Below are 12,069 nucleotides of genomic sequence, written 5' to 3' on the forward strand. Positions count from 1 at the left end.
ACTAACCATAACCAGTTAATAACTATCCCTAACCCTGACCAGTTAATGACTATCACTAACCATGACCAGCTAATAACTATCACTAACACTGACCAGTCAATGACTATCACTAACCATGACAAGTTAGTAATTATCACTAACCATAAGCAGTTAATGACTAACCCCAACCCAGTCCTACAGACATCCAACACACAAACAAGACGTAAAAGACAGAAAGTGGACGGAATCAGTGAGGGACAGGAGAGACAATGAGGGACAGCAGCTGTTTAGAGACAAGACGGGACAAGTCCAGAGGTGAGGGACAGATGATGAGGGGGACCAGGGACTGAGGGTCTAAAACTAGTCCCCAGATGTGTTTGCATGTTCTGACCCAGAGTGTGTGTTGTGGATCCTGTTCCACTGCGTCCCCCTTGTTCCAGAGCGTTCAGCCTGGTGCGGACATTGTCCAGAGTTCCTCTGAGGTTGTCCACCTCGTCTCTGAGCAGACGGAGAGAGTGAAGCTCCAGCTCCACCTCCAGGAGCTTCTCAGAGTGAGAACTCATCAGTTTCTGTAGAAGAGACAGAAACTGGTGATCAGGATCAGTCTCAAATCTGGTTGACGATGACGCCATCTGACATAATCTGAGGATGAGTTTGATGGAATCTAATGTTTCACACCTTCTGTGAATCCCCACATTAAAACATACGCTACTGTACTACAACACAGTGTCCCTGTCAGAACCTGAACGCACAACAAAGGACGCGGATTATCGTGAGACCTGCATCGTCGCCAGCTTTTGCTCCATCTGACGATTCTTGTCTCTCAGCTCGTCGTTGTGTTTTTCCAGTTCAGACAGACGGCTGCTGAGCGCAGGCAGCACCTTGTATCGCTCTGACAGCTCTCCTTTCACATCCTCCACCTGCAAACCCAAACACCAGTCAGCTCAACTCGCACTGTTATGTACACTGGTTAGTTACCTAGTTACTGGTTACCTTGTTCTCCAGCACCAAACTCCTGTTGGCCATCATTCTCAAGTGCTCGGCCGCAGACGTGGACTCATGTTGCCGCATTTCCTGGTTCAAACCCTGAACGTTTACAGTACAAACATCGTCAAGTGTGTTCCATCAAAGACACGGCACATGGTAACCATGACGATGAGCGCAGGTACCTTGAAGACGCAGCCGTAACGGTGGAACTGGCAACTCACTTGAGCTTTGGGACAGTCATGCTGGTGACTGGAGAGCTGAAACACACACAAATTCATTCATTCATTCATTCATCAGTCAATCAACGATTGGGTCATCACTGGGACACTGCTGTGGGACACTGCTGCGGGACACTGCTGCGGGACACTGCTGCGGGACACTGGAGAATATATTGGGTCAGTACCTCACTCCGGGGCAACGAGGAGAACGAGCAGTGGTTTGGACAGGAGACCGGGAACGCTGGACACACGGTGTCTTTGTGTTTCTGAAAACATGGGTCACATGTTATTTCTTCTGTGTGATGTCATCAGCAGTGATGTCAGCAGTGATGTCACTGGTTACCTGCAGTTCTGTCAGTGGCATCTTGGTGGCGCAGAACTCACAGCTGCTCTCTCTGTGTTTACATTTCCAGCTCAGGTGATCGGGGATTTCCTTCCTCATCATTCGCTCTTTACATTTTCCCAGAGGACAGGGGACCTCAAAGAAGGGACAGACGTTCAGGTGTTCCTGCAGAGGGGGACACGCAGTTGAATGTGCTGTTTGACAGGTTGCGTGTCACCATGGTAACGGCACTCACAGGTATCTGCTGCAGACTCATGTGTTCCTGACAGCCGTGAGCTTCACTGCGACAGTAGACCTTCAGAGACATGATCTCCCTGTGACAGCACACGTCCCTGAAGATCTGCACACACACACACACATGAGCCACCGTCCGTCAATCAGTCATCATCAATGATGATGTCACTTCCTGCTCACCTTGTCTTTAAACAGCGGCTCCATGTCAGCTGGACACACTGGGTTTGGCTGACTGAGGACAGAGGACAGAAAGCCTGCTGGTCAGAGGAGGAACTGCAGCATCACAAGAGACTACACCAGACTACAAGTGTACCAGAGAAGACCAGTGAGTGAAAGAGCTGCAGGTGACCACACGAGGCAGCAGAGGACCAGCAGCTCCATAATCACTGATCATCTCTGTGGACTGTGGAGAGTGAGTGGATCCCACTTCTCCTCAGCACCCTGTAGACCTGGACCTGGATGACTCCTCAGCTGTGTGTCTCACCTGAGGATGTTGTTGATGCAGCTCTGACAGAAGCGATGTCCACACTCCGTCTGTCGCGGCTGACACAGAACCAGGCGACACACCTCGCAGCAGTACTTAGCTTCCGGACTCTCTACAAAGTGATCTCGAAATCCTCCATGAAGAGGCAGAAAACCTGCAACAGAGACACACCTGAGGTCACCTGAGGCCACCTGAGGTCAGCTGAGGTCAGCTGAGGTCACCTGAGGCCACCTGAGGTCACCTGAGATCAGCTGAGGTCACCTGAGGTCAGCTGACGTCACCTGAGATCAGCTGAGGTCAATCATAAAATATCTGAATCCGTACCTTGTGGAGCGACAGGGTCACTGAGGGGCCAGGCATTGGCTGGGCGGTGAGAGGGCGGGGTGATGGGAGGAGCCACAGAGAGAGACGCAGCCAGGGAGGGCGCCACCTGCTGGAGTGGAATCTGCACCTCCCTCCCGTCAGAACTCCTCCCCGCTGACATGACCTGAAGATCATGTGATTAAAAACTCTGAACCTTCACCATTATCACAGGATCCAGATCTGAACCAGGTCCAGGATCATTCTTTTCAATTTCAGTCTCTGTCTGTCTCTCTGAGCTTGTCTGTGTCTCTGTCTGTCTCTCTGAGCTTGTCTGTGTCTCTGTCTGTCTCTCTGAGCCTATCTGTGTCTCTCTGTCTCCTGAGCCCGTCTGTGTGTCTGTCTGTCTCTCTGAGCCTCTGTGTCTCTGTCTGTCTCTCTGAGCCCGTCTGTGTGTCTGTCTGTGTCTCTGAGCCTGTCTGTGTCTCTGAGTAAGCCTGTCTGTGTCTCTGTCTGTCTGTCTCTCTAAACTATGTCTGTCTGTCTCTCTGAGCCTGTGTGTGTGTGTGTATCTGTCTGTCTGTCTCTCTGAGCCTGTCTGTGTCTCTGTCTGTCTCTCTGAGCCTGTCTGTGTCTGTCTGTCTGTTTCTCTGAGCCTGTCTGTGTCTCGATGAGCTGATATAAACTCGAAACGATGCTAACTATTAGCTTCTTTAGCTCGGTGAGAGCTAACAACAGTGTCTCACAGTCTGTCTCTGTCTCCGTCTCTCGGGGACACCTACATGAATCTAGTCTTCGGTCTTACTGTCAGCAGCTCCGCGGATCGGCACGCTCTGTCTCCGGGGTTCAAACCGTCGAGGCGCCGGTGCGGCGTCCTCCAAACCTCCAGGCCTCCAGTAAAGTCCTCATGATCCGGGTCCACGTCCAGGTCCAGGTCCGTGATTCTAGTTCTCTGGTCTATGTGTGTGTGCGACTGGTATGATCACACTGGAAACCCCCTCACAGCTTCCGCCCAGGAAATCCCCCAGCTGCCCCGGGAGGGAGCCTGGCCACCGGGGGGCGCTGTGTGGTGCAACATGCAGGGATTTCTCCGTCTCTGCATTTTACAACACACAGCGCCCCCTGGAGGTCAGGCGGGGACACGCAGGTGTCCGTTTCTCAGGACTCAGGTTATGACAAAACAGGAAGTGACACGTGTTTTGTTTTTTTTCACTTTGGTTTAATTATTTTTCATAAAATCCAGTAAACAGGACGACAGCTCCAGAGTGATGTCATCCAATACGGCTGCTTCAGAGTACGATAGGCACCGCCCACCTTTGCCCACACCACCAGCATGACTGACAGGTCAGGTGTGATTTGTGATTGGTCCAGAGAACTCCGTTCACCTCATCATCAACTGATCAATACAAGTTTAACACATTAAAACAAGAGGGGCGGAGTCACGCCGTCTCAGGAAGGCAGAGGATTGTGGGCGTCGACGGGAGAGGACGAGTCCTGCAGGACACAGTCAAAACACAATAGTTTCAGTAGTTACGCAGAAGAAGGACTAGTTAAGGTCTCAACTAACTTCTGAACCCTGACGACACTGTGAAGACACTGTGAAGACACTGAAGACAAAGTTTACCTTCACTAGTGTGTGACGTCAACAGTGACAAGTTTACATTTTGAGTAAATAAACAAAGTAAGTGTCCTCCTGTGTCTTTGTGTCCTCATACTATAATAACAACAGCCAGTCTGTCAGAGAAGATTCTGGGATACATAATTTACCTCCTTCATGTCCTCCTCACTGGGACAGGCTTCCATCTTGTCCATGTCCTCGCCTCGATCGCTTCCTTCAGCTCCGCCCTCCATTCCATTCTCCGCCTCCCATTCCTGAAGAACCTCATCCAAGTTAAATCTGCGTCTGTAGTTCACCAGGAAGTTCTTCACCTGGACCACCGACTTGTTACCAATTACATCTGAGATCGCCTGGAAGTCCCGCCCATACTTCCTGATGGCTGCGCGTGATTGGGCAAGAGGAGAGAGAGACACTGACTCATCACAGTGAAGGTTTAAAACCATGATGTCACAGGAAGTTCAGACGTTACCTTGAACAGCGAGAAGCTGCTCCTCTGTCGTCCACCGCGAGTTAAACTTCTGTGTCGCCTGGCAACAGACGGCAACATGGTCAGCCAACAGGCAACCAGCAATGACATCAACAAACAACCAGCAACAACAAACAACCAGCGCAAACAACCGCTTAGCAGCGTCAACAACAAACAACCAGCAATGGCGTCAACAAAAAAGCAACGCTTTCGCGTCAGCAACAGCGGCAAAGGACATCCAACAAACAACCAGCAACAACAAACAACCAACAGCAGCGTCAACAGACAGCAGCAACCAGCAGCAACAAACAACCAGCAATGGCGTCAACAAAAAACTAGCGTCAGCAACAACCGGCAAAGGACATCAACAAACAACCAGCAACAACAAACAACCAGCAACGGCGTCAACAGACAACCAGCAGCGACAACAACAACCAACCAGCAACAAGCGTCAACAACAAACAACCAGCAATAGCGTCAACAAAAACAGCAACAAGCGTCAACAACAACCAGCAAGGACATCAACAAACAACCAGCAAGCAGCGTCAACAAGCAACCAACGACATCAACAAACAGCCAACAGCAGCGTCAACAAACAACCAGCAACAACAAACAACCAGCAATGACGTCAACAAAAAAACAGCAACAACGTCAACAACAACCAGCAAGGACATCAACAAACAACCAGCAACAACATCAACAAACAACCAGCAACAACATCAACAAACAACCAGCAACAACAAACAACCAGCAACGACAACAACAAACAACCAGCAATGACGTACACTGCAAGGACATCAACAAACAACCAGCAACGACGTCAACAACAACCAGCAACAACAAACAACCTGGGGGGTATTCCATCAACGTAGCTAAGAATTGCCAGACTTAGGTGTAAGCTTGAAGCTTGACTAAGCTCCACCTCCCAATCTAGCTCCAAGTCGTTCCATCAAGTGAAATCAGCTGGCTCCACCTGACGCTTAGTCAAGCCTCACCTGTTAAGCCTCAACTTGTGCACGCCCACAGGGAAAATAAAAAGCCCATTCTAGTCGAGCGCGGAAACTGTGAAAAATGCCGAAAAGCAAGAGAAAAGAGCGTGCAGAGATGTTCTCTGCAGCGGAGCAAACCCTCCTCATGGAGGTATATGACGATTACAGCCACATAATCTGAAAGAAGGGCAATACCGCGGCAATCAATAAAGCCAGGGATTGTATTGTAAGTCGCTTTGGATAAAAGCGTCTGGTAAATGACATGTAATGTAAAACATGTAATGTAAAAGTGACAAAGAAAATTTCAGCATCATCATGTTTTATAAATCCTCCATCAAAGGGACAAAATATATGTAGACAATAATCTACCAATTGATTTCTTGATGGTTTTTGTTTTAAACTAACCAACAAACAACCAGCAACAAACAACATCAACAACCACCAGCAACGACGTCAACAACCAGCAACAACGTCAACAAACAACCAGCAACAAACAACGTCAACAACCACCAGCAACGACGTCAACAAACAATGCAAAGGACAGAATGAAGTCATTGCATCAACATCCAGCAGCAGGTTGCCATGGTTACCTCATTTTGCCTGAACTCATCAACTCCTGAGCTGAGTTTGTCCTTCAGAGCAGAATTCACCTGCTTGATGTTCTGAACCTGAGAGTGAGACAGGTGAGAGTGAGACAGACAGACAGACAGACAAACTGTTGCAGCTGCAGCAGTGAGGACAACATGAAGACCACTGTCCATGAGGGACATAATTTATACTCACACATACATTGTAGTCTCATAAATAAATGGAACTATCTGAAATCATTTCAGACATCAGTTGTTTACAAGACGCATTTGACTTTATATTCACTTAATCAGATCAATCACAGGTTCATATTTGTTTAAACGTCATGGAAAAGGTGACAGACAGGCAGGCAGGCAGGCAGACAGACAGACAGGCAGACAGACAGGCAGGCAGGCAGGCAGGCGCAGGCAGGCAGGCAGGCAGGCACCTGTCTCTTGATAGAGACCAATTGTCCTTCCAGGTTTTTGACAAGTCCTTGAGCAGAGGACGACGACAGAGACGCAACGTCCTGCTGTTTCAGAAACATTCCTCTGGGGGGACGTTTCTTCATCTTGTGAGACGCTTTACCACCTGACTGAGAGACAGACAGACGGTTCAAAGACAGACAGACGGGTCACTGAGAGACACACAGGTTCTTCACATTCTTACCTTCAGTCCAGCTGTTGGTTTGATCTCTGACCGCTCTAATCCACAACTGACCTGAAAACCATAAATGTCCGTAAACAATTAATAAACTCTTAGTAAACAGTTAATGGTAACAGTTAGTAAGTGCAAACAGTTAGTTAGTGTAAACAGTTAGTAAGTGCAAACAGTATAAACATTAAGTGTAAACAGTTAGTAAGTGTAAACAGTATAAACATTAAGTGTAAACAGTTAGTAAGTGTAAACAGTAAGTGCAAACAGTTAGTTAGTGCAAACAGTTAGTGTAAACAGTTATTAAGTAAGTGTAAACAGTTGAAGTTGGTGTAAACAGTAAGTGTAAACAGTATGAAACAGTAAGTGTAACATTTCTAGTAGTGTAACAGTTAGTTAGTGTAAACAGTTAATAAGTGTAAACAGTATAAACAGTAAGTGTAAACATTTAGTAAGTGTAAACAGTTAGTTAGTGTAAACAGTTAATAAGTGTAAACAGTATAAACAGTAAGCGTAAAATAAAGAAGTTAGTGTAGTTAATAAGTGTAAACAGTATATGTAAACAGTTAGTAAGTGTAAACAGTAAGCAAACAGTTAGTTAGTGCAAACAGTTAGTTAGTGTAAACAGTTAATAAGTGTAAACAGTATAAACAGTAAGTGTAAACAGTTAGTAAGTGTAAACAGTATAAACAGTAAGTGTAAACAAATAGTAAGTGCAAACAGTTAGTTGGTGTAAACAGTTAGTTAGTGTAAACAGTTAGTAAGTGTAAACAGTTAGTTAGTGTAAACAGTTAGTTGGTGTAAACAGATAGTAAGTGCAAACAGTTAGTTGGTGTAAACAGTTAGTTAGTGTAAAACAGTTAAACAGTTAGTAAGTGTAAACAGTTAGTTGGTGTAAACAGTTAGTGTAAAACAGTTAGTTAGTGTAAACAGTTAGTGTAAACAGATAGTAAGTGTAAACAGTTAGTTAGTGTAAACAGTTAGTTAGTGTAAACAGATAGTAAGTGTAAACAGTTAGTTAGTGTAAACAGTTAGTTAGTGTAAACAGATAGTAAGTGTAAACAGTTAGTAAGTGTCACCTCCTTCTTGTCGTCAAACTCCGAGTCACTCAGAGGATTTTTGTTTCCATCTTCACCTTCATTATCACTGAAACAAACAGAATTCACACCTACAGTTACATGTGAGCAACCTGTGATAATGTCCCCTGTGATAATGTCCCCTGTGATGATGTCCCCTGTGATGATGTCCCCTGTGTGGCGTCTCACCTGTCTCCTCTCTCTCTCTTGTGTTTACGACTCTGTCGATCCATCAAACTCGTTTTACTGCGACTTTTTTTCCACGAGTAATAAAAGCGAACCAGACTGGACATGGACTTATCAGGTAACTACACACACACACACACACACACACACACACACACACACACACACACACACACACACACACACAGAGCACTGATTAGACTGGTGACACAGTTAAGTGGTTACACTGGTAAACTGGTGACTCATACCATCTGCTGGATGCGGTGGAAGCTCTTGCCGTGGAAACTGAACGCCTGTTCAAACAGGACTCGGTCCTCAACCGTCCACTCGTCAGGAAACGGTGTGAAATTTGGCAAATCAGCAAGAGATTTTTCAACATTGTGTTTGTGCCAGAAGAGCATCCCCAGAGCCTGAGACACACAGGTACAGACGCTCTCAGGCACAGACGCTCTCAGGCACAGATGCACAGGTACAGACGCTCTCAGGTACAGGTACAGCGCTCTCAGGTACAGCGCCTCAGGCACAGACACTCTCAGGCACAGGCGCTCTCAGGCACAGATCAGACGCACAGACACTCTCAGGCACAGACGCTCTCAGGCACAGATGCACAGGTACACAGGTACAGCGCTTCAGGCACAGACGCCTCAGGCAGACAGGCTGCACAGGTACAAACAGGCAGGCACAGACGCTCTCAGGCACAGACACTCCCAGGCACAGACGCTCAGGTACAGATGCACAGGTACAAACGCTCTCAGGCACAGGCGGGCACAGGCGACAGGTACAGACGCTTCAGGTACAGACGACAGGTACAGATGCTCTCAGGTACAGACGCAGGTACAGACACTCTTGGACGCTACTCTCAGGTACAGACGCCAGGTACAGATGCACAGGTACAGACAGGTACAGGACGCTGGTACAGACGCCTTGGTACAGACACTCTCAGGTAGAGACGCTCTCAGGGGGCGACAGGTACAGACGCTCTCAGGTACAGACGCTTCAGATGCACAGGTACAACGCTTCAGGCACAGACGCCTCAGGTACAGATGCACAGGTACAACGCCTCAGGCACAGACGACAGGCACAGACGCTCTCAGGCACAGACGCTTCAGGTACAACGCTTCAGGTACAGACAGGTACAGACAGGTACAGACACTTACTACAGGTACAGGTACAGACGCCAGGTACAGCGGCAGGTACAGATGCTCTCAGGTACAGACAGCCAGGTACAGACGACAGTACAGCGCCTCAGGGTGGGTACAGGCACAGGTGGTACAGACGCTTCAGGTACACGACAGGTGTACAGACGACAGGTACAGTACAGGGTACAGACGCTTCAGGTACAGGCACAGGTACAGACACTCTCAGGTACAGACGCCGGGTACAGACACAGGTACAGAGTACAGACGCTCAGGTACAGACGCTACAGTTACAGACGCTTTCAGGTACAGACGCTTCAGGTACAGGGCAGACGCCAGGTACAGACACTCAGGTACAGACTCTCAGGTCTCAGGTACAGACGCTTCAGGTACAGACGCCTTGGGTACAGGTACAGCAGGTACAGGACGCAGGTACAGACGCTCTCAGGTACAGACGCCTTCAGGTACAGACGCTCTGTGGTACAGACACTCAGGTACAGACACTCTCAGGTACAGACACGACTCCTGGTACAGACGGCTCAGGCTCAGGTACAGACACTCTCAGGTACAGGCGCTCTCAGGTACTGTTACAGTTTAACTGTGTACCTGCTCCATGTTGTATCCATGTTTGTCTTTGGCGATGCTGATGTATTCATCCACTGAAACACACACACACACACACACACACACACGTTACATATTTACTTCACAACAAACACATTTTATTCTGTTTGTGTTTATTTTTAAATTTCTTACACTGAGTTTGGTTCAGGCTTCTGTTCGGGATCCAAACCAACATTCCAGGATTTTCTGTGAGCTGAGCCACCACAGCCACATCTACACACACGCACACAGACACACACACAGACACACACACAGACACACACACAGACACACACATGTTGTTAAATGTCAGAGATGAAGCAGATTTTTTAACTTTGATCTGCAGTGAGTGTCCCTCACCTGTCCTCTGTCCCTCACTTGTCCTCTGTCTTGTCCCTCACTTGTCCTCTGTCTTGTCCCTCACTTGTCCTCTGTCTTGTCCCTCACCTCTCCTCTGTCGCTCACTTGTCCTCTGTCTTGTCCCTCACCTGTCCTCTGTCCTCTCTGTCCTCTGTCCCTCCTTGTCTCTGTCTTGTCCCTCACCTGTCCTCTGTCCCTCACTTGTCCTCTGTCTTGTCCCTCACTTGTCCTCTGTCTTGTCCCTCACTTGTCCTCTGTCTTGTCCCTCACCTCTCCTCTGTCCCTCACTTGTCCTCTGTCTTGTCCCTCACCTGTCCTCTGTCCCTCACGGGTCCGGTTGTTCTGTCTCAGTGCTGCCCCCTGGTGTTAAACTTTGAGATCGTGTATGTTGTGATTTGTGCTGTACTAATAAAGTTGAATTGAATGTCATTATCGGGCCTCGAAACACATTCCGTCTCTTACCCGGGTCAAAGTCCGGAACCACAGCCTGGTACTGCGGTCCAACCCGCATCCCTCCTCCTCCTCCTCCTCCTCCTCCTCCTCCTGCTGCACAAACAGAACACAGTAGGTCTGAGCAGAACCGCGCAGACTCGGCAGAACCGCGGTGACCGAGGCTCGTACCCACCATGCTCGTCGTCGCTGCTGGAGCCTGAACTTCCTTCTTCCCAGCAGTTGTAGGAGCTGCTTCCATTACCGGACAGAGACTTCCCGCCGGGGTTCGCCGCTGCTCCGGGACCACTGCCCGGTGGAGCTCGGCCTCTCCTTTTACCCGAAGCCTCCGGATTTCTCTGCAGCATCGCGGGCATAACGAGTTCGGAGCGGACCGGGTCAAGTGAAGGCTGCTAACTCGGGCTAACAGTTAGCCCTGAGCAAAGTAACACTAAACTCTCTGAGCTGATGTGCTGCGGAGTTCTCAGTCCGGTCCGGTGGTAAACACAGACCGAGGAAGGAACGTTCCGCCTACTGAAGCTAATTCAAGCTAAACACACAAAGATGCTAAATGTTAAAGGTAAAAGTGACGTCACTGACGTCGCTGATACCGAATCAATATAAGTGATGAGAATGTTATTATTGGCAGTGTTTTCAATCTTTTTGATGAAACCTAGTTTTGTTTTTGTTTGGTTTTTTTTGCGTTTTTAATTTTCCCTCCAAGATCTCACAAGAAATGATTTCCAAGAAGATATAAGTAGATTAAAACTAATATATATATATATATATATATATATATATATATATATATATATATATATATATATATAATAAAATAATATATGTAATAATAATAATAATATATAAAACTAAGTAGATTGTCAAAGAGCTATGAGTTATTCAGGGTTATAGTGTGTATATTCTATGAGTATTACTAATAAACAATTAACAAAGAAACAGAATTGTATACATATAATTAAATACAAAATTCCTGATACTGTTAAAAAAAAAAATACAAGTGATGAGAAAAAATGATGAAGATCCACGCAAAAGATCACATGACATCATCTAACCCTAAGATCTGAACCACAGCAGCAGACCTGGTTCAGACCTGGTTCCAAACCTGTGGAGAAGAGTTTCCAAATGTTTTAACAAATCAGTCACACAGACAGACACAAACACATAGACAGACAGACAGACACACACAAACACACACACACAGACAGACACACACACATAGACAGACAGACACACACACAGACAGACACAAACACATAGACAGACGACAGACACACAAACACACACACAAACACAGACAGACACACACACACACACAGTCACAAACACAGACAGACACAAACACAGACAGACACAAACACAGACAGACGACACACATAAACACAGACAGACAGACACACAAACACAGACAGACAGACAGAC

The 12,069-nt window shown here is 47.3% G+C and overlaps 2 protein-coding genes and 1 long non-coding RNA gene across 7 annotated transcripts; 1 reads left to right on the forward strand and 2 right to left on the reverse strand.

The window, feature by feature from the left end:
* Positions 1 to 125: 125 nt before the first annotated feature.
* On the reverse strand, positions 126 to 3,590 carry traf3 (TNF receptor-associated factor 3). 3 transcript variants are annotated; one of them, XM_044048137.1, is made up of 11 exons: positions 3,351 to 3,590; positions 2,570 to 2,732; positions 2,246 to 2,399; positions 1,942 to 1,993; positions 1,763 to 1,867; positions 1,528 to 1,692; positions 1,370 to 1,450; positions 1,149 to 1,223; positions 973 to 1,065; positions 759 to 899; positions 126 to 548 (listed from the first exon to the last, which is right to left on the reverse strand). In XM_044048137.1, the coding sequence occupies exons 2-11, from the start codon at positions 2,727 to 2,729 to the stop codon at positions 267 to 269; spliced, it is 1,308 nt and encodes a 435-aa protein (XP_043904072.1). In that variant the 5' UTR covers positions 2,730 to 2,732; positions 3,351 to 3,590; the 3' UTR covers positions 126 to 266. The 3 variants fall into 3 exon arrangements, with proteins under 3 accessions (XP_043904072.1, XP_043904070.1, XP_043904073.1); XM_044048135.1 differs by having other exon boundaries at positions 3,328 to 3,590; XM_044048138.1 differs by having other exon boundaries at positions 486 to 548; positions 732 to 899; positions 3,328 to 3,589.
* A 152-nt stretch (positions 3,591 to 3,742) lies between these two features.
* On the reverse strand, positions 3,743 to 11,388 carry rcor1 (REST corepressor 1). Of its 3 annotated transcripts, none has more exons than XM_044048134.1 (13): positions 10,826 to 11,388; positions 10,663 to 10,740; positions 9,994 to 10,074; positions 9,844 to 9,896; positions 8,350 to 8,511; positions 8,105 to 8,223; positions 7,919 to 7,985; positions 6,855 to 6,905; positions 6,634 to 6,780; positions 6,209 to 6,286; positions 4,633 to 4,690; positions 4,313 to 4,542; positions 3,743 to 4,039 (listed from the first exon to the last, which is right to left on the reverse strand). In XM_044048134.1, the coding sequence occupies exons 1-13, from the start codon at positions 11,004 to 11,006 to the stop codon at positions 3,995 to 3,997; spliced, it is 1,350 nt and encodes a 449-aa protein (XP_043904069.1). In that variant the 5' UTR covers positions 11,007 to 11,388; the 3' UTR covers positions 3,743 to 3,994. The 3 variants fall into 3 exon arrangements, with proteins under 3 accessions (XP_043904069.1, XP_043904068.1, XP_043904067.1); XM_044048133.1 differs by having other exon boundaries at positions 10,663 to 10,743; XM_044048132.1 differs by having other exon boundaries at positions 10,663 to 10,746.
* Positions 8,525 to 8,862, forward strand: LOC122783382. Its single transcript, XR_006362044.1, has 3 exons — positions 8,525 to 8,592; positions 8,689 to 8,712; positions 8,841 to 8,862. It is a non-coding gene; the product is annotated as an uncharacterized LOC122783382 (long non-coding RNA).
* Positions 11,389 to 12,069: the final 681 nt, after the last annotated feature.

The sequence above is a fragment of the Solea senegalensis genome, linkage group LG16, assembly GCF_019176455.1.
Source record: "Solea senegalensis isolate Sse05_10M linkage group LG16, IFAPA_SoseM_1, whole genome shotgun sequence".
Lineage (NCBI taxonomy): Eukaryota > Metazoa > Chordata > Actinopteri > Pleuronectiformes > Soleidae > Solea > Solea senegalensis.

Coding starts and splice junctions, on each gene's coding strand:
- rcor1 (XM_044048132.1), bottom strand. CDS start 11,006: ATGCCCGCGATGCTGCAGAGAAATCCGGAGGCTTCGGGTAAAAGGAGA. Junction 7,986..8,104: donor AAGAGAGAGAGAGGAGACAG/GTGAGACGCCAC, acceptor TGTTTGTTTCAG/TGATAATGAAGGTGAAGATG. Junction 6,781..6,854: donor AACCAACAGCTGGACTGAAG/GTAAGAATGTGA, acceptor TCTGTCTCTCAG/TCAGGTGGTAAAGCGTCTCA.
- traf3 (XM_044048137.1), bottom strand. CDS start 2,729: ATGTCAGCGGGGAGGAGTTCTGACGGGAGGGAGGTGCAGATTCCACTC. Junction 1,994..2,245: donor TGCATCAACAACATCCTCAG/GTGAGACACACA, acceptor CTCTGTCCTCAG/TCAGCCAAACCCAGTGTGTC. Junction 1,224..1,369: donor CCTCGTTGCCCCGGAGTGAG/GTACTGACCCAA, acceptor TGTGTGTTTCAG/CTCTCCAGTCACCAGCATGA.